The sequence below is a fragment of the Melospiza melodia genome, chromosome 5 (assembly GCF_035770615.1).
Source record: "Melospiza melodia melodia isolate bMelMel2 chromosome 5, bMelMel2.pri, whole genome shotgun sequence".
Taxonomy (NCBI): Eukaryota; Metazoa; Chordata; class Aves; order Passeriformes; family Passerellidae; genus Melospiza; species Melospiza melodia.
Window position 1 is genome coordinate 4,090,958 of NC_086198.1, and position 24,489 is coordinate 4,115,446.

General features: G+C 38.4%; 1 protein-coding gene across 1 annotated transcript; it reads right to left on the reverse strand.

Annotated features, from left to right (window-relative positions):
- Window positions 1-1,193: 1,193 nt before the first annotated feature.
- On the reverse strand, window positions 1,194-24,267 carry TRAPPC11 (trafficking protein particle complex subunit 11). The gene is made up of 29 exons (XM_063156119.1): window positions 24,022-24,267; window positions 22,898-23,067; window positions 22,409-22,479; window positions 21,434-21,548; window positions 19,041-19,140; window positions 18,227-18,300; window positions 17,907-18,003; window positions 16,960-17,093; window positions 16,511-16,658; window positions 15,964-16,057; window positions 15,533-15,612; window positions 15,356-15,434; window positions 15,221-15,275; window positions 14,127-14,272; window positions 13,022-13,083; window positions 12,787-12,919; window positions 12,077-12,207; window positions 11,419-11,574; window positions 10,751-10,938; window positions 10,404-10,552; window positions 8,682-8,803; window positions 7,885-8,004; window positions 7,459-7,524; window positions 7,203-7,359; window positions 5,503-5,611; window positions 5,160-5,251; window positions 4,136-4,269; window positions 3,606-3,773; window positions 1,194-2,147 (listed from the first exon to the last, which is right to left on the reverse strand). Exons 1-29 carry the CDS (start codon window positions 24,226-24,228, stop codon window positions 2,103-2,105), a joined length of 3,402 nt encoding a protein of 1,133 aa, XP_063012189.1. The 5' UTR covers window positions 24,229-24,267; the 3' UTR covers window positions 1,194-2,102.
- Between the last annotated feature and the right edge of the window lie 222 nt (window positions 24,268-24,489).

The following is a 24,489-nucleotide window of genomic DNA, read 5'->3' on the forward strand; positions in this document are numbered from 1 at the left end:
TCAATCTTTTTTCCCTGAAAGCTATTTTTAAACTTATATGTAGCTTCTCCTTTCTTTGATACTTAATTAGTTCCAATTAAAATAGACTACCTTTATGTAGTACACATTGAAGTGTGAATGGTGCTTATTAAAATATAGTAAATAATAAAAAGATTGCACTTACACTGAAATATATGTGAATATCTCCTTAAGACTTCCAAAGGGATTTGGGTAATGAATCACAAACATTCCCCTCAGCATTAGATCTTATGAGTCAGAAAGATAGTCATCATTAATCACTTCTCGAGCATTTTTAACAAGGTGGCTCCTGCTTGCTGCATGTTTTCATTCACATCAGTCATTTACATAGCATAAAAGGTGTGCCTAGCACTTTAGAGACAATTAGCACAAAAATATTTGCTTTGTAGTATTTACAGCTATAGTAAGATCATACAAAACAAGAAAGGATTCCCTCTGCAAATGAAAGAACTGGAATTGTGACTATGGCAAAGTAGCAAGCTTTTACCACGGTGTGGGATATGCCTGCATTCCTGTTTTTTCCATATTATTCTTACTACTCACAATTTTAAGTAGGAATGTATTTACACAATTCCCTTAAGACTTCAACATTATTGTAACCATAAATATTTTATGTAAAATATTTTATGTCATCCTCTTTCTCAAAAGGAGAAAAACCACTGTTAGACTGTTTTGGGGGTGGGGGAAGGCACCCAATTCTCCACCAAATACTTACACTACTTGCATCAACATGTCTTTCAAGAAGAAGTAACAGAGGTGCCAGCATTGCTGCAACCTGAGTGATTACTTAAGAGAAAAAAATATCTGGAAAAGAAATACATTTTCCACTCTAAAAAAAAAAACCCTAAAACAAAAGAGAAAGATAAGATACCTATTCCATGACTGCCACTTAGTTCAGTACATTAAGCAAAGAATAAGGAAGGTTTAATTTGTTCTTCCCTGCACAGTTTGTCAGTCATCTTCTCATCCCCATCTATACATTGGAAAAACCCCCATAATACAGCTACCTCTGCACTCCATGGAAAAACAGCATATCCTCACACATATTTTTTCAGGACTTCACTCATGCTTTCCTTCAAGTATCCCAGCTGTTCTTTTGGACCTTAATGCCACAGATGGATGTATCAGTCCACAAGTGAGATCAGAGTTACAAAAAAACTGTGAAAGCAATGCAGTTAGGGACAGTTTCACAAGTACTCTGTCACAAGCAGTTTATTAGAACTTCACTTTGACAATAAATAAGGTATTTCCCAAGCAATCAAAATGTAATTATTTAGAAAGTTAAACAATGCAAATTTTCACAATGCATTTTTTTATATATACATATTTTACTGTACTTTACACACCAGTTCATCCAGAGCTGTACAACAGTAGGATGTTTATTTTTTAAATTCACACAGCAGGAGCATATCAAGACATGTTTTTAATCTGGAAACTGTGTGTAGAAGTAACCCCAAACCACACCAGCTCCAGGTTGGATAGTCCAACTGGTATGACTGAATCTCTGTTCTTTAAACTATCTGCTGAATTCAAAATTGGATGTATGGCTTACCTAGGAGAAATAGTGCCTTTTGAGAGTTATGGTTTTAAAGGACTAGTAAGCTGCTCAATTGCAACAGTAAGATGTAGCCATCTGTAATTTACAGTGCTACTGCACAACCTGCTCTGTCTTCAACACAAGTGGCACAGGACAAACTTCTGTAAAAAATGGTAATTTTTTTTAATAGTAAATACAAATTTTGCACTTTGCACTGTTAACTGTGAAAACATCTTTCAGGTTTGGTCAAATGAATTAGCATTTCTTAAATACTCAAGACATTTAATATGCCTCAATAACACTTTTCAGAGTTTGACATTCAAAATTAACTTCAAAAGAATGCTCCCGTTAAATAAAGCACCAAGATTTCCCCATGTGTTTATTCCCTAAAGAAAGTCTATGAAACACTAGCTTTTTTTTAAACATTAGCTCTGCTAAGAGTTGTAATTTCAAAATAAAATTGAATTTTTATGGTTTGATCAAAGTGAGCTTTACATATTCTGTGCAACATCCCATTTCTTTAGGTGCAGAGGTACAGGTCTCAAAGTTATGCAGCTGCAATCGAGTTGTCATCTGCTTGGCGACCCTGAGGCTTTAAGAAAATAAAGACAGAGAATTTAAATAAACTAAGACAAAACAAGCCACCCAAACAACCTTCCCTCAAAAATCCAAACCCAACCAAAAAACCCACACCCAGGCAAAAAAGATAGACTACTAGGAAACTAAGTCTGCAACACACTGTGTTGTCAGTGTAGCTCTACATTGTAGCATCAAGCTTATCCTACTCCTAAAGGTTTCCAACAGTGGCACAAACACACAGGACATCCAAATGAAATTTCAGTTTGGCCCCTGGAGGCCTCAGCTCCTCAACTGCCCTGGTAAATGCCTCCTTCACACACATGTGCACAGCTTGGACAAGGCCTGGCTGATCAGAGCTCAAAGCATTACTGCAGTACAGAAAGCTGATAAATATTAATGTGTAAAACAGGAATTAGACTGACAGTTTCTTGGAGAAATTTTAAGCGACATCACTAGAGATAGAAGAGAGCAAGGAAGAAGTTCTAAAGAAGAAAAGGCATCCTTACAATAAGGTTTTCTAATGTTCTTACAACTCCAAAGCAAAAGCAAAGAATTCTGAAGCTTGAGAGTCCACAGGAGTTTTATGAACACCACGCATTTGAGAAAAAATGCCTCTTCTATTTTCTTAGGAGGACACCCTGACTACCAGTCTTGAAGAGCCAGTGACTGTCAGCACACTCAAAAAGTAAGTTCTGCCTATCTCTTTCGATTAAAACAAAATTCAAATAACACCAGGCCAATTTCCTAGGAACATGATTGCATATTTTTGAATAAGTACATCTCAAATCATATAAACAAGTATTTGGGCTCCTTGCTTGTTAAGAGTCTGAATAAAAAGTGAACAAATATTCTGGAGACAGCAGCAGTGGAATGAGAAAGCACTGTTTTGGGCAAATGGATTTAAATGATTCTTAAAAAGTAAAAAGATCTGTTTTTCATGGCATGATTGAACTGTTTTCAGAGTTATACCACCTATGAAAAAAAATTCTAGACTGATTCACTGACAGAATGTGCTTCTAGAAGTTATTTATGGATGTGTGGGATGCTACAGTGTCTCTGAACTTAGTCATATGAGTTGCTCAAACACTTTTTTCAGAAGTGCTATGAATCATGGTATTAAAAGTATTTGGTTACTTAGCTTGCTCTACTGTGCTCAAAATAGAGGCAATTTTAAAACTCCTTTTACAGAGTCAGACATGGAACAGAACATCAGGGACATGTCAAGCACATTCAGCTCATTCACCTAGTGGTAACCAAATACATACTGCACTGAAACAGACTTCCTAAAGATTTTGGCTGACAACACCAATGCACAACACAAGATTTTTCAAAGCAAGTGACCCTGTTACAAGCTGGACATTTTAGCCTGCTTAGAGACACTCAGCTTTGAACACAGCTGGGGTGGCTGTCCCCAGAATGCGAGCAGCCCCAAGGGGAGCCTTGAAACACAAGTGACTCCTCCCAGCCTTACCTTTACAAAAATGTGTGTTGGTATGAACCTCCTGAGCAGCTGGTTGGTGAAGTTGGGGAATCGCAGCAGGTTAACGTGCAGAGAGGGTAACTGCTGATAGCCAGCCATCAGGGGATAGAAGTTATACAGCATCTCCTGCTGGGAGCCAGGGAGGATCCGGAGACGGATCTTAACAGAAGAAGAAAAGAAAGCCACAACCACAGGTAAGTCTGTGTTCAAAAGCTCTGCCTATTTTCTATTTATGCACTGGTTACCTTCTGAAGCTGGAAAGAATGCAACTAATTTCCAATTCTAGTGGAAGTATTGCTTCTATACCAAAACAACATGTTACCTGTGAATGACATGACAAACAGCTCCTAGACAGACTTCCATCTAGCCCAAAATTGAATCTGCGTTCATATATTCTTCCAGACAGAATTTACCTTACTTTAAACATCTAAAAACCAATGAGTTTATCCTCTCTGTACATCAGTGGAAGTCTAATGTACTCTTCACTACCAGCAGGATCAGTGGATGTGACAATTCTGTACCTGTTTAAGGCCAGAGAACATGAAGGCATCACTGGGTTCCACAGACACCTCCACATCCTGGACTAAATTGGTTTTGTTTTGCAGGTGATACCTCACAGGTAAGGACTCTCGGACTCGACCAAACGATGGCAGATCTTTGGAGAGAAAGTAAGTTATCTCAAACAAAACACATCTTCAAGTTCCACTCAAAAAAAAAAAAAAGTCTATTGCAAAAAGCAGTGAAAGATCAAGGAAAAAAGATACAAGCACTAGGCAGCTAAAGTCATTCTGATGAGATTTTTTAGAAACAGTTTAAACAACAGAACACACCTTTATTATAGTTTTTCAGTACTATGTTTCAACATCTAGTTACAAACCTCCCAGCTGCTAACACTGCCCAAGAATACTTACTAACTAGGAAGTCACTTCCATTGCTGCTGACTATTTTCAGCTTACCAAAATCTAATCAGATACTGTCAGGAAGCTCCTTCAAAGTGTAACAGGATAGGAGGATAGTGGAAGAATCTCAGTACAAATGAAACCAAGCTCAGGAAAGCATTGAAATGATGTGTGTTTGGTGGGCATTTCAACCTCCCTCTGTTCTTGTGCAGGTGAAGTGCTACAAAAGAAACATTTCACCTGCCAACAAGCATCTCCAGCCCTCCAGTCTGTTTCTTCCTGGGATGCACCCAGAACGTGGGTGGATGGAACAACTGTTGCCATAGGCATCTAGAGAAACCTACTGGGAAGGCAGCATCAGCAGAGCAAACTCCAGTCTCTGGGCTGCCACATAACACACATTGAGTATTATGTCAGCTCCACTGACAGCTTTTAGGAGAACACATTTGTGCAACTACCAACCTCCTCTTCCCCTCAAGGGGAAAGAAGAACAAGCCTTGAGGAAATATCTTTCTCTAGCTCCATAATATTCAGTACCACTTTTCTGTATTTTGCTACAGTAAATTTTACAGCTCTGGGTGCTGTAAAAATTTTGTCAGTCTTTGAAATTCTAATTAGGACATGTATGTTGCCAAATCAATATTACCTGCATTAACATGGAGGGGAATGCTCTCTACAATCACATGTGGCAGAGTGATGACTGTGTTAACAACAGGGACACTTTCCACAGGTGAACTTCTGCAGGAAAAAGTCAAATGCAGACCATGTTGAACATTACACTACATAAACTATCAAGTAAGTATACAAATTAAGTAGTAATTAGTAGGTCCAAAGTCTGAACAGTGCTTGTTACAGGAAAATACAGAACTTTTTTGATTATTTTTTGCACTCCTCCTCATTCCCAAAAAAACCCAAACCCAACATCTTACTATCATTCCTAAAACCAAACCAGCTTACTTCTCTCCTTATCAAGGCCAAGAGATACTTACCTCTTCCAGGAAATTATATAACATCCAGTTGCCACTCCACTAGCATTAGTAACTGGAGGACATCGAAGGCAAAAGCACTCACTGGCACTCTCACCTGTCTGTAAAACAACTATCAGCAAGATTTTGTTTAAAATCAAAGCATAATAACAGCCTAAGCCACCAAGCCTAGAAATGCAATATGACACAAACACAAGCATTCAGCCAGAAAGGCCTTTCAAGTGCTTTTCAAAGTATACCTATATAATGTATAAATCCAACAGATTGGGAAGTATTCTAATACACAAAAGGGTAACATACACAAATACATGTCACTTTACTTCATGAACAGCATTATAATATCTTTAATGTACACATAGAATGAATCATTGCAAATTTAGAGCTCATAAACACACACAAAAAGCAAAATAATGTCAATTCAAATTCTACACTTCTACAGCAGATTCCAAGACATCAGCATAAGATGCCTCTAATGCTTGAAAATTAAAATTAACATGGACACATCCCCTCTAGCTCTGAAATGGATGAGGGCAGGGGAAGAGAAGGAATACAAGAAACATCTACAGGCTTTTCAGTGAAACTGAATTCTCACTTTTCTTCTTTTCTTTGTTTGTCCACTCAAATAAACTAAAAAAAAAAAAAGAGTGCCTTTACACGTAGAGAGTGATTTTAAAAAAGTAATAAGAAAATAGGTTTTGGTCTTTCAAAATTTATCATTAATATTTTAAAAAACCCCATCAACCAAAAGATGGACAGCTGAACAGTTGATACCTACATGGTTCCCATGTCCTGGCACTCAGCTCTTTCTGAGCATCAGCCAGAAGCCATGAAGCACAAAGTGCCAGAGCTGAAGATGAAATATCATAGTTTGAAGAGTAAAGGATCTGGGAAATAATTGCTTTTTGACAGGCAATCCTTGAATCAACAGATCAAGTAGAGCCTTGCAAGTCCTTCATTACATGAGTGGACAGCTGTCCCACATGGCAGCCACTCAGAACAGCTCATTGCATCCACAGTTTGACAGAGGACATAATTCACATCTCTGATGCCACAAATGCAAAGAAGGTGTTTCATTGGAAGATGTTGGATCAGCTCTACTTTTAAGTACTCCAATTATTTAACTTCAAAGCTAACACCCTGCAGTTTTAATGGCTGAGATCATCAAAGATAACTTTTTAAAATGCAAATAATAAGTTACTAAACTGTGGTAATACTTAAAAAAAGTTGGCTACTACCAGTTGTTCTTTATAACCTACCCTTTCTAGCTTCACATTTTTCAGTTTTGTGATAGTAATCATGGACTTGGATCACTGGCCTTTGGATCCTGCCTCTATCATATGGTAAAGTGCATTCCAGAAAGTATATATGGCCCAGAAACACTGGAAATATTGAGTATCTTTTGATATGGATATCTAAGAAGTTGCATTTCAGAAGTATTTCAGGTGCTTCCCCTCATGTCTAGTATAATCAGATTTTTTTTACCATCCATCATCCAACTCTATTTAGTTGACCTAGTGAAGCAGAACTAAATTCTAAAGCATGCTGCTGTCCAAGTTGTATTCTGGCAAGCAACTAGAGTACTAAGCATCTTTCTTCCACTTCCAATTCAATAAACAAACATTATTTAAAGTGTCCCCCTTTATTACTCCCAATTTATGCAAAAAGTATCCTCCTGACAGAGAAGATACTCTAAGGAAACTTACCATTCTCCACATAAGATTCCAGTTGATCTACTGGGGTCATGGAAGCTGACAGCTGCAACTTGCTTGTTACAATAGTGAGAGGCCAAGGAGAGGCACTCAGGATGTCTGTCATCAGCAGAAATGGTATATCTGCAAATACTCTGTCCAAGTGCTCCAGCTGTAGAGACACACACAAGCTCTGACTATTTCTAACTAAACAGGGTGTGACTCCAAAGTGCTGTGATTCCAAAACATGAACAACTTTTCAAACACATACCTTTGTGGAGACAAATTTGACAGCAACATCAAAAGGAAATACTGTGTCTATGGTTACAGTTTCATCCTTTAGAAGCAACACAAGAGATGGGAAGAATAGAGGAAAAAATGTTATAGTCAACTTAAGGCCTGGCTATTGATGTCAAAGATTATATTAATATAAAGTTACTTTTAATTGTTATTTTAATCAGTCCTCCCCAAGGAAGAATGTATCTTTAAAGATATTTATGAACAAACATAGAAAACTTTTCCTCTGCTAATGGCTACAGAACTGCTCATGCTAAAAAGGGCTACCATACTGCTGACTTAGCATTTATTCTATCTCCTGGAAAGGTTTCTAAGATACTCAATTACAGCTTTTAGAATATTTCTTGTATTTCACAAATTTATCTGTATAAAATGCAAACAGTGCATCTTTAAAACCTACCCGGTGACACCTGCAGAGGATTTCTTTCCCCTCAACAACAGTGTTGATTAGGTAAGAAATATAAAACAGAAACATTCTTGCACCAACTGTTCCACAACGGATGTATATTGGTTTTTCCAGCTGCAAAATAAAGGAAACTGTGTGAGCTATAGCTAAACTACATTAATTAGGGCTAGAGCTGTCCAAAAGTTGTTAATGATCTGACTTAATTATCTCCCCTGACTAGTCCAACAGGGCAACAGTAGAATGGGCATTATTTTGACCAAAATGTATCTCCTAGAATGCACAATCTGGATCAGGCAGCAAATGTTTTTAACCAGACCAGCACAACTCCAGTTGCTTCACTGGATTTGTTCCAGATGCTTGTCTGTTACTTAAGAATACAAAAAAAGAACCATAACTGTGTAGTACATGACATAACCAACTTCTAACTAACTAGTCACAACTTCAGTTTAGTGCATATTTGGTCCTCTACCATCTTGAACACACTTGCTGCCTATTATCTACTGTCCATTAAGCAGTACATTTCATTAGCAGTTGAAGTTAGCCTCCTTATTTCTTATCTCCCAGCTGTATCATCAAACCCAGAACATACCTTATTCTCCAATTTAGTCCAAAAGATGATCTCATTAAAAGAATACTAAACTACATCTAAACAGCAGGCAAAATATGCCATAAGCATTTCATTTATTGGTTCAGATACCAGAAAGTAAACTGAAGTCTGTCTAAGGGAATCTTTTCTCAGGTGGTCCCTATTTTCTTGAGTGTGATAGAGAAGTAAGGTTTTAAGCCCTGACCTTTTCCCCTGGTTGCAAGTCTCCTACAGGGATATCAGGAAGCAGTGCAGGAAAAGAGTCATCACATGCATCTGTTCCATGAAGAGTCACCTGAGTTTTCTGAGTCAGGTTAGCATCTTGCCCTAGGATTAAAAACAGTCTTCATATCCACACAGGCTTACATCACTAAAGCATGAAAACAATACCTAAAACTAAAAAAAAAAAAAAAAAAAAAAAAAAAAAGAAAAAAAAAAAAATCTCTAAAAGCAATGCATGAGGAATTAACACGGTTCATTTTGTCAAGAGAATCTTTCAAAAGTACCAGCAGAAGATTGATTTGACAACACCTCAAAATTTTCCAAGTTTTGGAAGCATTTGTACCCTTGCAAGTTTATTGTTACATCTCTTTGGGTTAGGAAAAAAAAAAAATCTCAAAAATCAGAAATTATATCCAGATATTGCCTACCATCTATGTAATACAACAGGATTATGTGATCCGAGTTTTTCTTGATATTCTATAATGAAGTAGAAAGGAAGTTTTACTTTTCTGTGATTCTTTTGTTTTCAAGAATGTGGTTTAATGATTTCACATATTTTAAAAATGTTTCTTTCAAGTCAGTGTTGAAAGTACATAAAAAGAAATGTATAGATGTTAAATGACACCATTCTTCAGTCAGAGCTTAACTAGAATAATGGCATTACTGCAATTACATGGCATAATTTTCAAAGCAAAACAAGCCACATCTTGCCAAAGAGTTACTACTGTGGAAAATACATCACCTTCCCTATAAGTGAAATGTCAGATTTCAATTGTTCTTTTAATGCAATCAGCAAACCCACACTGACCTTGCATATCCCATGTTAAAGAGATTAGATCAAGCAAGAAAAAAAAAAAAAAAACCTAAGAACAATAAAGACCATCTATTAAACAGTGCTTTAGGAGCCAAGCCCAAACATCCAATTAAACAAGTTTCAAGAATACTCCAGTGACTTTAATGAACCATACAACTCTACAGAAAACTCTATTTCAGAATACACAGAATGTATGGCATCCTATATTCTAGTGACTGAAAAAAATACTTTTGTCTTTCAGGAGAATTGCTATAAAGATGAATACTGAGTATAACATTTGGGCTTCACACACTGAAAACTGTCAGAAATATCTACATAGAGACAGCTAGGACTCAGACATAAAATATATGCATTTTTTTCCTTTGCTTTCTAAGAAATACTGCTTCAGTGCTCCATTGTTCCCCAAATTTCAAGTGGTTTAAAAACCAAACCATGTTGTCCAGGGCAGGGAAAACAAAAAAACCAGGGTGGGTGTGAGAGAAAACCCACAAAGTCTATACTTAGAAAACATTTATCTAGCACTGTCTAGTGCTTTCAGCTCAGCAAGGAAAATATCTCTGTCTGGGAAAAAGAAAACTTTAGTTACAAGCAAATAGAATAAAAAGTCAGAAAAGAATATAAAAACTTCCATATTTTCTTTCAAAATTCTAAAGATTTATATTCTGAAAATACCTATGTAATCACCACAGACAAGCAGTGGTTAAAATAATCAGAACTGAATGAGTCTGTTAGCTGCTGCTCTTACCAGTGGTATTTCATCATTCCCAACTTCCACTTTGTTTTGGCTTTTAATTACTGCAAAAAAACAGTTTACTGTATTTCTCTGCACTGCATCCACAAAAAGGAGTCAATTATGAGACTGTTGAATCAAAAGAAAATAACCCCAAATACCTGGCTTTAAACCTGCTGTAAGCTTGACATCTTTGGCCACTGTCTCCTCATGTGACTGGACTGTCACAATCAAACAATACATTTCATTAGTCAGGGCAGGAGGTTCATGACGGAGCTGAACGGAAATGTTCGGCACTCTAGAAATAATCCTGTAAGAGAAAAGACTCAGTTATTGTATCTTTCTTAAATAACTTGCTTTTAAGCCTCGTTTAAAGGAGGCTAAAACACCCTATTGTATAAAAGTTCCCACAACTGCCTATTAAATGAAGAGATGTGAGACTCCTGAAAAACAACATGATGGGAACAACTCAATAAAAAAAGACCAGTCTGGAACCCCAGTTACTCACATCGTGCTGGCCTGAATGGTCAAAGTGTCCCAGTGCACCTCATTGTCTGGAAGCTTAGGTCTTCTCTTGAAGGACCGTGCTGCCTGCAGTGCTTCCTGAGAGGAGGAAGCATCTCCCCCTCCTCCTCGCCAGTTCAGAACCACACAGCGGCCAGATTCACTTCCCAGGATCAAATCCACAGATGTGATCTGACAGACACAAATTTAAACACCTATTGGTGAGTCTTCTGATCACTTGCTGTAGGAATGTAGTTTTCCAACACAGACAGACATCATAAATACATGTACCATCAGAAAGCTTCTGACAGCTTGGAGACTGAGGACCTCACCACCCCAGGATTTCATTTAATGAGACAGCAGTGGAAAAAGGATCTGTTCAGGTGCAAGCAGTGTAATAGGTTGTAACTTCCTACCCTCCCATAGTACTATACCACCACTCACTTTAAGTACTACTCATATTTTAAAAAAATGGTAAAATTTTCTTCAGTTTTTCTGGCTTTCTTAATGTTTTGTCATTGTCAATAGTTTCACTCAATTTGATACTCAGTTTCAAGAATTCAGACATTCAGAAACTGCAGTGACTTTTTAACTGGTGCTAGAACAGGGGTGCACTGTAGATTGAGTTCATTGTATGTAACAGTAAGAAGGGTACAAAACAAAAGAACAAACCTCAATCTTCTTTCCTACATCTTCAGTTTTTGCAACAAATTTAAAAGAGAACTTTCTTGTTTTGCCAGGCACTAAGCACATTGTTCCTTGGGATGACTGTTCTAGAATATCACTTTTCTGATAGGCTTCTTCTACAACACAGTATTGGTTGTAATCCTACAATGGAGAAGTGGGGAAAAAAGTTGATACATTCATTCAGAAGACATCTTTAGAGAGTAATGGCAATGTAGCAAATATTAAAGCTCTGTGTCACTGGATCAAACTGTTTGGGTTTTTCTAACTTTTCACAATATCAAAGTTAAACTAGCTAGTAATTACACTGCAATTCTTTGACACAAGATATCCATTATATTAATATAACTTAATGAATCAGAAGAAATAAGAGATTAAAAGGATCCTTATGAAACTTTAGCAAGCTTCATAAAAAACCCTAGATTTGACAGATGAACTCACCAGTCTTATTCCATATATCAATGTATCAATATATTTGTCAAAAGCAACAGATAATGTATTAAAAACCCAGACATCTTTCAGCTTAAGTATTAACATAATTTTAGGCAAAACCAAATTTTTTTTAGTGCTTAAAACCAATAAAATGTTATTCCATTCTTATTATCAGTTTCTATCACTAAGTCAGATATAGTTAGAACATAGGTACCTGATTATTGAAACTGATGCAGAGCTTAGAAAACCTGATAGGATGAGGACAATCAGCTCTCAGGTACACATCAAACTGCACAGGAACATCAACATGAAAACTAGGAGCAAGAAATTTTGCTTTGCACTGTACTGGAATTAAAAAAGAAAATAAAAAGGAAAAGCAAAAAGAAACAAGAAGTAGATGTTAAACAAACCACAACATTAAATTCCAGAAGCACACTCCTGAAATGATTGTGGCAAGAATTGTTCTGTGTACACTCTTACCACTCTGTTTTGCAAGGACAAATCTGGCAACTAACACTGCCACAGAAAGGCATTTTTCAGCACTTGGCCAAAACCTTTGCACAGGAGAGGAGATGCAGATGTCCAGAAAAAAACAGACAGTCCTGTACATTTGGATGTCATGCATGCTCCCTTTTCAATGGCAAGTATTACTCTGCACACACTCTGCCCTCTTTCCTCAGAATCCTACTTCACAGGACACCTGAATATCAGAAGTCTTTCAAAAAACAGGGAATTCTTTAGTAATCAGGGATAAGAGACCACCAACTTCTCTCATTATTTATCTTGTTGATTTAGACAAGGAGCAGAGCAAGGCTGGAACACTGTTGTTAGTTTTAATATATCCTTAATATTTTCATCCTAATTAGTTACTTTCAAGGTGTAATCCAAACTTATGATCTAGTGTAAATTTGCTTTCTTACTTACCAAATGGTATAAAATCTTGGACTTCTATTGTAAAAATGTTACTGCCTGCCAAGGACACACGGTCAGCCCACAATTTCTGTGATGCTTTCACAGCAGCAGCATCACAATCGGGTTCAGGATCAGGGCTTTCATTCTGTATGCAGGCAAAGGATTACAAAGAACAACAAAAGAAGGTTACCAGACACTGACCACTCCTGGCATTATTTGAAAGGGGAATAGGAGTTCTGCCACTTACCATCAGAACTTTTATGAGATTTTTTTCTATTCGGGATTTCTGATCTTCTTTAAGAGTAGATGCTAATAAAGAGAACAAAACGAAGATTACAAGACAGAAGCAAGGGTCTCTACTTTTCTCTTAACAGTAAATATTACACTCAGATTGCATCGTTCAAACAACACATTCCAGGGGAAAAAAAATTCTAACATTCGTCTACCATAACAAAGGACATTCCCATTTTAAATGTTTCCTCCTACTTTCACTGGAACCAAGTAAAATATCTTTCTATTAGATAAGCATTTTGCAATTTATTGGAACAAAGCCTCAGAAGAATAATGCTTATGTCTCCTTGTTTATGTTTAAAAACAGAAGAAAGCATAGACAAGAAGTCTGGAACTCCAAAGAGGCCAGCTCAGATAATATTGGAAAAACCAACTACAGTGGGTGACAGGAAGAAACAAGGACTACTTAAAATAAGCATTCTTTTCTTGAAGAAATGTAGTTTTGCATCATTTTCTATTCTTCAATACAAAGCAGCATAGCCTGGCTAGCTCTAAGAAGACTCAAAGCCATTTTTCCCACACCTGCACTAACAGTGGTATTAGCAATTTAGGGCCCCAAAGGATTATTTCTGCATTGTCAAGGAGTAGGCATTACACAGACCAGAGCTTGCATTTTTACTGTGGAGTCACCCTATGTCACATTTTTCCCCTAAAACATCCCACATACATACTTCATCAGCAGAGTTCTAGAAGGAGTCTTGGAGAAGCATATTTGAGATATTAAAGTCCAGAAAAATTGTGTTAGGTTTGTTACTAGGAAAAAATGTTTTTCTCTTTTAGCTGTACTACTGTTCTTTGCCATCCCAAAGCTCAGGAAGTTCCTGTTACATTATTTGAACAGTCTCAAATGAAGCTCTGCATCTCAGATATCCTAACACAGTCTATTTGAATGCAATGAATTTTATAATAGAAGAAAGACAACTCAACTCCCAGTGTAGCACAGAAAGTAGTGAAAATCCAGCACAAGTACACAATTATTTTGTAGTCAAATAATTTGAAGCACTGTAAGCACTGTGTCTGACAATGATTTGTCACATTTCAAAATATTCAAAGAAGAATACCTCTGCCCAGTAGCTCTAAAGAGTATGTGATATAATCTTTCAGCTGGGCCATCAGATATGAACATTTGAGTGCTGTTGTCAGTATGGAGGTGAGCAGGGTCCACCATCCTTCGCTGCGATAATCACACATAACATAATCCAACAGCCTGCAACACAACAAGGTTGAGAGGACACAAGTTATGCTCACCAACACTTTTTAGAAGCATGCATTTTTTGGTATCATTAATACAAAATTCATTTTCACTAATACAAATGCTAGATTAAAGCCTACTGTTTATACAAGGCAATGATTTATCAAAACCAGCATGAAGCTATGATAAAGAAACATTTATTCCCTAAATTTTCTATTTCTAGATAGAAATATTTTCACAAGACAACTCATCTGTCCTCACACAAAGAACTAGCAAAACAGCAACTGGACAGAATTGCTTTAGTCCAAGAGAAGAAGAAATTTAATGTTCCTTAAGCCAAGATGTTTCTTTTCTTTCCTATTCCCCTTCAAGGGTGCAAAGGTCCACAACATATGCATCAATCTTTATCAGGCAAAACCACACACCTTAATATGTTCCTAGTACTGACCACTGTTTGCTGTTACTAGCTAAGCAGTAATTTTTTAAACTCTTCTCAACTATTCAAGACAAGAATTTCTGCCAACTTCAGAAAAATCTACCTAACAAACAAAAAATGCTTGTTCATAGAACAATCAGACTTGACACAAATTGATCTGCTTATCCTAGCCTATCTTCTCTTCCATGTAAACTCCAGTTACCTACTAACAAGCAAATACATCTCTCCTACTTCAAACAAGAGAGACAGACAGCACTCAATCAGAGAGTAAGAAATAGATAATTTGCCCAATATGGCAAATTCCCACAACAGCTCAGAGCAGGAAGTTTTTATGCTGTAATAACTGACTCATCTGTTTTAGTTTCTTTAATATAAGTGGGGTTCATAGACTCAATAGGTTGTCCTTCAATCACAACCAGATACAAGGAGCATGTCATACAAGCTTCCAACATTATTCCATAGCAATAAAACATGGGGTCTTAGTGAGAAGGCAGCACATAAAAGAAGCAATCATGAATGATACTCACTTCAAAGCTTTGGCATAATCTTTAGCATAGTAATATTCTTCTCCCATTTGAACCACTGGAAAAAAAAATCCAGATCACTACTGAAAACCTTTGCAAAATTAAATTTTAAAAATGCATCTGATTATCTATACTTACTCAAATGACTTTTCATTCTTGGACATTTGTACTTCTTGAATTGTGCGACAGCATTACTCAACAAAGTGATTATTAGCTCCTAGTGCATAAAATCATTACCAATATCATTATATATGCAAACATTAGAGTCATGTTAAAACAACAGATTTTTTTTTTTTTTTAAAGAATAAAACTTACTGAGTGAAGAACATTTTTCTCTTTTAGCTGTAGGGATAAAATCCCCATCTTCTCCTTTTCAGGATCAGAAAGATCAAAGCCTGCATAAGACAATGCAAAAATCCATGAAATCAGAATTCTATCCAGACCCAAAGGGAACAATTTATACCACAAGCAATATCCAATGCAAGCTTCAACTCAAAACACCCTCACACATTCTATTACCTCACATGCAGCTATATCTCCCTCGAAGGGAAATTCTAGAACACAACTATCTTTCCCCATGTTTTTAAGAATCTACCAAAAATCAGCAAATTACAGTCAAACCACTTAGTCTTTATACTGCACATTTTAACATTTAAAGTGTGTATGTTGAGACAAATTAGTCCTTTTCTAATCTGATCTCAAATAAGGATTCAAGCTCCTATTTCCATAGAAGTAGAGAAACATACTCAGTATTCCTTGCCGCCATGGTCTTTGCCCATAGAAGTCAAGCACTCCAGTTTGTGTTTCCAGGGGATCTGGATTGGGATATGGCACAGAGGGCTGGAAATTCAAATACAGCAATTAAAAGGGTTCTTGTTTTGTCTTCTGCCAGATAAGTGTTAGAAAAATATTAAAACAATACCCCCCCCATATCCTAGTACCAATGTTCTTGTTCCTCTGCTTCCTGTAAGTCACCAGACACAGTACATATGTAAATATACCAGAAAAACAAAGTCAGTTCTCAAGTATCCAGAGATGCAAAAATATATTTTAAAAAGTTTTTTAAAACATGTCAGAATTATTTGTAAATAAATAAATACTGATGTATTTGTCCTGGGGCAACTTTTTCCATACAATACAAATACATGTAATGTTAACAAGCATCACAAAGACACATATCCTTTCCTAGGATTTCATTTACAGATATTACAGATTGTTCCACTTCCATTTAAGACTACATTAGGGATTTCACTATGTGGTTAATTACAAAGCATTTTCTCCCTCCCAACTTACATCATGGTTACATAGCATACTTGCTAGTTGTTTCCGTTCCTGTGCATAGTAGGCTGCCTGCTGGTAATAGAAACCTGGATTCTGAGTTTGAATTGCTGTCAATCCCAGCTTAATTGCTTCATCAAACAAGTCACCAAAGGCCTGAAACCTGTTAAAAAAACCCAAAACGTTCATAACCAAGATTGTGTATAGAACAGCAATATGAACTAAAAAGTACCCTACAAATAAAAGTTCTGGTTACTCAAGACACATCTAAGTTCTATGGCTGCATTTGTTCATACTCTGCTCATTCAAAGAGAAAAGCAGTCAATGATCAATGCAAAACAGAACAACAGTGTATTTTATGTTCTTGTGCATCTCTTAGAGAACTAAGACTTGGTATCTTGTCTAGACAAGTAAACCTTTTGAAGTTCACTGTTTGTCTAAAACACTACTAAGCAAAAACATACTGTTTAGACATCCAGGCAGCATGCTCAAAAGCCAGTTCTGCACTTCCTATTTTTTTCTTGCATAGGTCAATATGCTTCCTGAACTGTGCAATTGCATCCAGTGGAGTGTTATGTTGAAAACAGAGGCGGCAGATCTAGGTAAAGATAAAAGTGAAATGAAAAACCACTGTTAGGCTGCTAAGGAATAGCACTCAACCCCACCAGTCCCCCAACTAATTCTACATGTTTCTGAAGAGCAAAAATTGCATAAAAAAAAAAGGAAGTTTATGGTTTACAGGTGTAAACCATAATGTACTACACCTGAAACCATGTGGTTCTCTATTTCATCTAATACTATTTATCATCCCCTTCTTGCCCAAGACATCAACAGAAGAGTGCATAACTCACTGCCAAATATAACAGGGAACTTCAGAGCCTCTAGAAAAATCATTATTTAGAAGCCTGCAGTTCACAAATGGAATTTGATGGAATACAACTCCAAGATTCTTGTAAGTGGTGGGATAGTTCTGCTTTACCTAAAAGTTCTCAAAATACCACGAAAGTATGGAGTGATTCTTAGAGAATTACTTTCTTCCCCAAACAAGCAGTAACTGAACTAAATTGGCCTAAGCTTTGCAAGAAGACAAAAATATTCAAGGAACAAGCAGCCCTGGTGTTCATTCTCCCTGCTCAGAGTGAGAGTTAGAGCCTATTCTTTCAGAAGACTGCATCTCAAATGAACCTAAATCCTCCAAAATAATCCCAAACTTCAGCTAAGAATCTTTATTTGTGTGGAATTCAGAAGTCTCTGCAAGTCTGAGCATAATTGGTGTTCCAATGATAACTCTTTCTAATCCATCTCTGTAAAAGCAATATAAAACTGAACTTTACAACTTTTCCCCATTGAAGGTGCATCAACTTTTTTCTTTTAAGTAACAGTTGTCAAACACTAGAAGTACAGTTATTACCTTGTAATTTATAAATCCTGCCATGGTCTTGATTTCCAGCATGTTTGTTTCATGAGCCCTCAATTCATGCACAAGATTATATGCAGTTCTGTAATTCCTAAGCAGGAATAATTAGAGTTAAATCACACATGATAATAAAGTTCTAGAACAGGACTGCCAACAGTGAAAAACAGCCTTCCAACCAGAGCATTCTTCCCAGTGAAGAACTTGCCCCTTACATACATGTTTAAATAATTTTGCATTCAGGAAAATATTTGTCAGTTTATGGCTTAGCAGCAATTTGGGGTAGAGAGGGTAGGGGAAGGTAACATGAGTCTTACTTGAGAGCATTCTGTGTATCCTGCTTCAGCTCACTGAAGAAGGCTATTTTGAACTGGTGTCTAACAAACAAAAGCTGCAAAACACAAGCAGTGTACATCATTCACAAACATCCAAACAGACCTTGTTACCTACAGAGAGATACAAGTGGCAACTTCAGAAGTTTACATAATACAGCACCTGACTTGAAACAAGTGACTGTGCAACTGTTTCCTAATAGCTCTGCCTATAGCTCACCATGACCCAGCAGTCATCTTTCAACAGATTTCATCTATTCAAAGCCTGTTGCCCTGGCACAAGGGAGAAGCTTTGGAACACCCCAAAATCTCTATGCCAACAGAGCTGATTGTGGTTTGGAGCTCACCACTTGGATTCCAGCTTCCAAGAGAGCAGAGCTGGTAATCACAACAGAACACAATGTGTCTGAGTAGATTTGAAAAGCAAAAGTTAAAAACTGAAATCAAGTGCAATTCTGAGTACAAAATATCTAAGGGAAACACATCCCACAACTTAAGATGCTACACTCAAATATGCTAAACCACGTAGATAAATGAGAAGTTTTTCTTTTTTTAATCTGAGAACTTAATTTTGCCCTGCAGCTCTTCTAAGGAAGCTGTGAGAAAGACAAATGTAAGAACAAAACCAATCAAAATAAAAGTTTACATTGCAGAAAATAGAACCAAATTTACTTACTATACTGAGAGGACATCTCTAAATGGAAGGGAAGAATAAAAATATTTAAATAACAAACACTTATTTTCATGTTTTAACATGCAAAATAGATTGCACAGTATTTCACAAATAGGGTAATGTTACCTGGTGAGTGGTTTTGTTCAAGAACTCCTTATGAGATTTAACTCTTCTTATTTCTGTATAATAGTAAGTCTGTGCATGCTCATAGAAAGCATTTTCCAACCTGCAACAAAGTTGCTCATAAGTGTCACAAAGTTTCTCCCCCAAAGAAATTCTTAAGTTCTTCAAAATAAGTTACTTTTAATCATGTTTATTTTAGTGTTGGCAAAGGACCCTGCGGTATTACTAAACTCCTCTGAGTTACCACACAGGATAACAGTCTGCAGACAAAAATCTTTCACAAAAAGGGTAGTAATAAGTAGAACAAGTAAGTTGAGAGCTTTATATACTAACTTCTCATACAACAAACAACAAACACCAGTATTTAATTTAAGATAGTCTCAGGATAAGCTGTTCTGATTTTGCAAGGTAATAGAAAGATGAGAGATGCCCTTAAGTCAAAACAAGAAAACCCTGCTGAGGCTCACAGAATACATCTGAAGTGCATCTGTTTGCTGGACTGTGGGGGAAGGAGTGGAAAGGAAAAAACAGCAGTAAATAAAATTTTGAGGGTACAGACTAGGTCTCATCATTCTGCCCAAACATCAACAGCTACCTCGGTTGCAGAGGTAACAGTGAAACTTGTCAGCAAGAGAAATAGCCCACGGCAACTCACAGGGGGAGAGGACAAAGGACAAGCACACCAAATGCAACAGGAGAGGAGGAGCTAAGGAGCATATATTGTAAGGAGTAAAATCAACTAGAAAAAGATCAAAATCTAGGAGAGGAATACATGCAAAAGCACTGGCACATGCAGGAAATAAAGGCTGAAGTACCAGTTCTGTTACTATAATCTCAATTTAGCATTGAAAAAAATATGAAAAGCTAGAAGTAATGGTTACTTTGTTTTGATCAATTCCAGGGCAGTTTGTGAGCAGACTGGATACAATAGCAGCATTAATTTATGTTGAGTATTATACTGTTTATATATAAATATGAGGGTGAGAGCAAAGTTAACCTCAGACCGTGACCTGTCTTCTCCCTGAGAATACACAGGAAAATTAGAACTAATTATTGTAAAACATGATTTCGTTAGTTTGAGCCCTTCTTTTTAGAGCTACACAAAAGTGTTTACCTTTCTTCAATGTGCTTTTGAAAGGCCTTCCTAAATTATTTGAAGTTGTAGTCCATGTAAATATCAAAACAGAAGGCACAAGAAATGTAGAAAATTACAAAGACATAATATTTGCAACCAGATAGATGCCACTTTACATAAAGAGAAGGAGAAAACTACATGGCTAGGGAGTGAAAGTTAGGGAAAAACCAAAATCCTGTTAAGAGATAAATCTAAAAACATATTTGTATGGAAAATCATTTCAAACCAGCAGGGCCAAAACCACTGTAGAAGTAGAAAAGGCCACTTGGGATATCTACAAATATTTCTTTAAAAGCAACATCTCTGGCTGTCATTACTCAACCTCACATAGAAATGAAATTGTGCAGAATTCATCAGAATAACCTGAAGAATTCCAGCAAACAGGTAAAACATTCACTGCTGGTCTACAATCAGTGCCAATAGCATTCATCTCAACCTATGATCTCTCAAATTCTCCATCAGAATCATGGAATTGTTTAGATTGGAAAAGACCTTTAAGATCATCAAATGTAACTGTCAACCTGTTACCAAGGCACACCACTAAGCCCATCCTACTGTCCCAAAGCACAGTGCACATGCCTTTTTAATACACCTTCAATGGTGACTTAATCTCTTCCCTAGGCATCTTATTCCAATGCTTGATAACCCCTTTGGATATTAGGAAAAATTTCTTCACCAATCTAAACCTCCCTTGAAGCAACTTAAGTGATTTCTTCTCATCCTACAGCTTGAAGGAAAGCCCTGGGGAAGAGACCAACCTGTCCACTATAGCTTCCTTTCAGGGAGTTGTAGAGAGCAATAAGGTCTTCCCCAAGCCTTCTTTCCTCCAGGCTACAGACTCCCAGTTCCCTCAGCTGCTCCTCAGAAGGCTTTTGCTCCTGACCTTCACCAGCTCTGTTGCCCTTCATCGGACACACTCTGGCACCTCAATGTCTTTCTTGCACTGAGGTGCCCAGAACTGGACACTGCATGGATTTCCATCCACTATCTCCACTAGCACAGAATGAAGGCCCTCACTAGCACACCAACAGTCCAACACTGGCATGCTGACCCCAGGCCTATTTCCAGTGAAACTGGTTTTATCCCTTTCCCACTTTAAGTCTGGTTTAAAGCCCCCTCAGTAAGCTCTGCTAACTCTTGTGTGCAGATCTCTCTTCCCCTGTGAGACAAGTGTTCACCATCTGCTGCCAGCAGGCCAGGTGCCCTGTAAGCCATCCCACATTCTGCAAACAGGGCAAGACAGGGGTTTTACAACACTTACCTTATAATATAGCCAACAAGATGATCAGTGTGGGGAAGCACAAAGAGGGATTTTCCAGAAAGGTCACAAGCATTACACAAAGCTGCAGCCCTCTCTGATGCAATAACATCTTCCCCTAGAGAAGTCAAGGAAAGCACAAGTAAGAGGTACATGGTGCTGCAATGTCAAACCAGTTCTAAAAGCTTAAAGGTCAGGTTATGAACCTTAGGTAGACCAAAAGGTCTAAACAGTTCTGAAAATCCTAATAAAGATAAAACCAAGAGCACATTCTTTCTTATTTCTTTCAGAGTACTATGTGCTTCATCCAGCAGAACACATGCAGAAACTTTCTAGCGGTTTTTAGCAAAAAATTACGAGTCTGATGTAAGTTTTTCATCTCTCACAGAATTAAATATCCCATGTCTTGAGAAATACAATGGCATCCCGGAAAGACAAACACATACAGCAGGTAGAGCAAAAAACAAAACATGGTTTGCCAGACACTAGAACGCACACAGTAGCTCTACAGAAAGGTGAACTTAAAGTGCATCACATTTCACAGTTCCATGTGGCTCCAAGATTTTATTGATTAAAACCAAGTTAAGACAAAAGACCTCAGTAGGTACCAAATACCCTTCCCTCTAGGTTCTCAATGCTTTTACTGCTTTTCCTGATCCAAGCAATGCTTAAAATGCAACTTGCTTACAAGAAGGCAGGTCAGATGTATTACCATACAATCCATCTCTGATACTGTGTATCAAAAAATGTATTTGAACTTAAGAGGAAGAAGTTAGGGATAAAAGTATCAAATGTTTAGGGTCAACTGTCCTGAATGCTCTTTTTATCTCACACCTTGCTGCAGTCACAGTGCATTTAATGAATGTAGATGACATCAGATGAAGAACCACAGATTATGTGACAAACCAAAGTCAGCCCAGTCCACCGGGCCTTCTGAAAAATGAGAACTCCACAACAGTGCACAGAGTTTTCAAGTACCTGGAGGCAATGGTGTTTTTTTCTGAATCAAAACCACAGCAACTTTGGTATTTCTTCCCTGTAAACTTTGCCTAAAATAAAGACAACATAGCACAGTGTCAAGGTTTCACTTCTTATTTCTGAATAAACAGGAAAAAAAATCAGTCTAGATGGAAGCACTGGAAGAATGCCACAAACATGAAAAAGCCAAACAACACAATACGCTCCGTCATTCAAAAAATGCTGTCTTCCTTCTTTTGGGACAGAATCGTGTTGAGTTTAGCAAGAAAAATTTCAGGGGCTGTTTTTACTGAAGTAAAATAAGTAATGGTTTTACAAATAAACCATTAAAAAGTTCTTTATTTTGAGTTGTATATAAAAAAGCAAAGTTCAAGTTCCCCTTAATTTACGTTTAAGAAAAAAATGTGTATGTTCTAGAATGCAAACAGATTCTGCAATTCACACTTACATTAGTTTGCAGTACATAATGAAGCAAGTGAAAAAATCTACCTGACAATTTCAACTCGAGTAGCACACTCCAACTGTTTTTCCTTCCACTGTGGCTCATCCCAGTCCAGTTCATAGAACACCACCACAAGAGCTGGAACCAAATTCAGGTGTTTGTTCATCCAACCAGTCTTCAGGATTCCTTTTGGAATATACCACTCATAGGATGTCCTCTGAAAATATTGAGAATATTGAAGCAAGCTACAAAACCCCGTCTCAAACATTTATAGCAGGAGAAAGGGCATATCCTCGACATTCCTGCCACTTAATATGTTTGTCATCTTGCCTTTAACATTGTTCCCCTCAAGCTTTTGCTTTCTATTAAGCCATATCGCTCAGTAGCTCAGGCATCAGGGCCTGGTGCCTGAGATATTAGCAGCAAAGAACAACAGATTCCAGGGAGGCTGGAGAAGAGGGCCAAGTTTAGGAGCAAGTCTCACACACTGCCATGTATGAGAATATAGGCTAGTATGAAATACTAGGCTCAGCTGAAAACAGAGCTCTCAAAACAGCGCAAGGACACACCAGTTTAGAGGCCTTGTATTTACCAGCATCATGGAATTATGTAGTTTTATAACAGTTAAACTCATTGACGTTGCAAAGCAGAAAGAATAGCAGAGATATTCCTTCTTCTGTTTCACTCAGTTAAAGTGAAATGTTTAGTAAAAAAAGCTTTAGAGGTTAGGTTAGGGTTTTTTTCGGAATACATTAAGTGTCTAGTTTCTCCAGAGTTAAATTTCGGGTTTCATCAAAGCTCAAACTTTACAAAGCACCTTAATGCTATGTACAGGAGCAGCAAGTACTTTAAAAAGTACTTTTAAAACCATACGGGCTTTCTGTGCTTCTGGCTCATGAGCTAAGGCACCCCTGGGCTTCCTATGCACCCACAGCGCTCCATCACAACGCCCTCGGCTTCCCCTTCGCCCTCACAATTCCCTGCCTTGGAGCTCCCACTCCAACCTCGAGGGCAGAGGCAGCCGAGGGCCGGCAGAGCGCGGTGCCAGCGGGCGGCAGCCCAGGCGGAGCGGAGCACGGCCCTTCCCCGCCGGGAGCCGCCGAGTCCCGCACCGCCGCTCCCGGAGCCCGCCGGGGCAGCGGGCCGGCACGGAGCCCGCGCCGCTCGCTACCTTCGTCCGGCACTTGGGGTACTCGTGGTCGCCGGGCAGCACTTTGAAGGAGATGGGGACGCGGTCGGCTCTGCGGTTGGCGCAGAAGGCGTCCCACACGGCGCGGTGCACGGCGTTGTACACCACGTCCAGGCCGGTGAGCGTGACGAACGCCATGGGCCGGCAGCACAGCTCCACCGGGAAGTCCCAGTGAGACGGAGGGGTCATCCTGCGCCCGGGACGGCGGCCTGCGAGGCAGCGGAACGGCGGCGGGAGGGCGGCCCAGGCCGGCCACAAGAGCGCCCCGCTGTCCCGGGCCCGCGCTCCCCGTAGCGCCGCTCACTGCGGCGGGATGGAGCCGGGAAGCGCCAGCTGGGAGCGGCCGCGGGTCACGGGAGGCGGCGCGGGCGGGCCGCCGCCTCAGGAAGCGAGCGCCGGGCGGCGTCGGAAGGGCAGCGCGAGCGGCCAATCGGCGCCTCCGCTGCGCCC

What these genes read in the sequence shown, in the direction of transcription:
- TRAPPC11 (XM_063156119.1), bottom strand. Translation starts at nt 24,228, where the DNA reads ATGACCCCTCCGTCTCACTGGGACTTCCCGGTGGAGCTGTGCTGCCGG. An exon ending in TACAGCAGGTTTAAAGCCAG is followed by an intron (nt 8,804 to 10,403) that starts GTATTTGGGGTT and finishes TTTTAATCCTAG; the next exon opens with GGCAAGATGCTAACCTGACT. An exon ending in ACTTGCAACCAGGGGAAAAG is followed by an intron (nt 8,005 to 8,681) that starts GTCAGGGCTTAA and finishes TTTATTTTGCAG; the next exon opens with CTGGAAAAACCAATATACAT.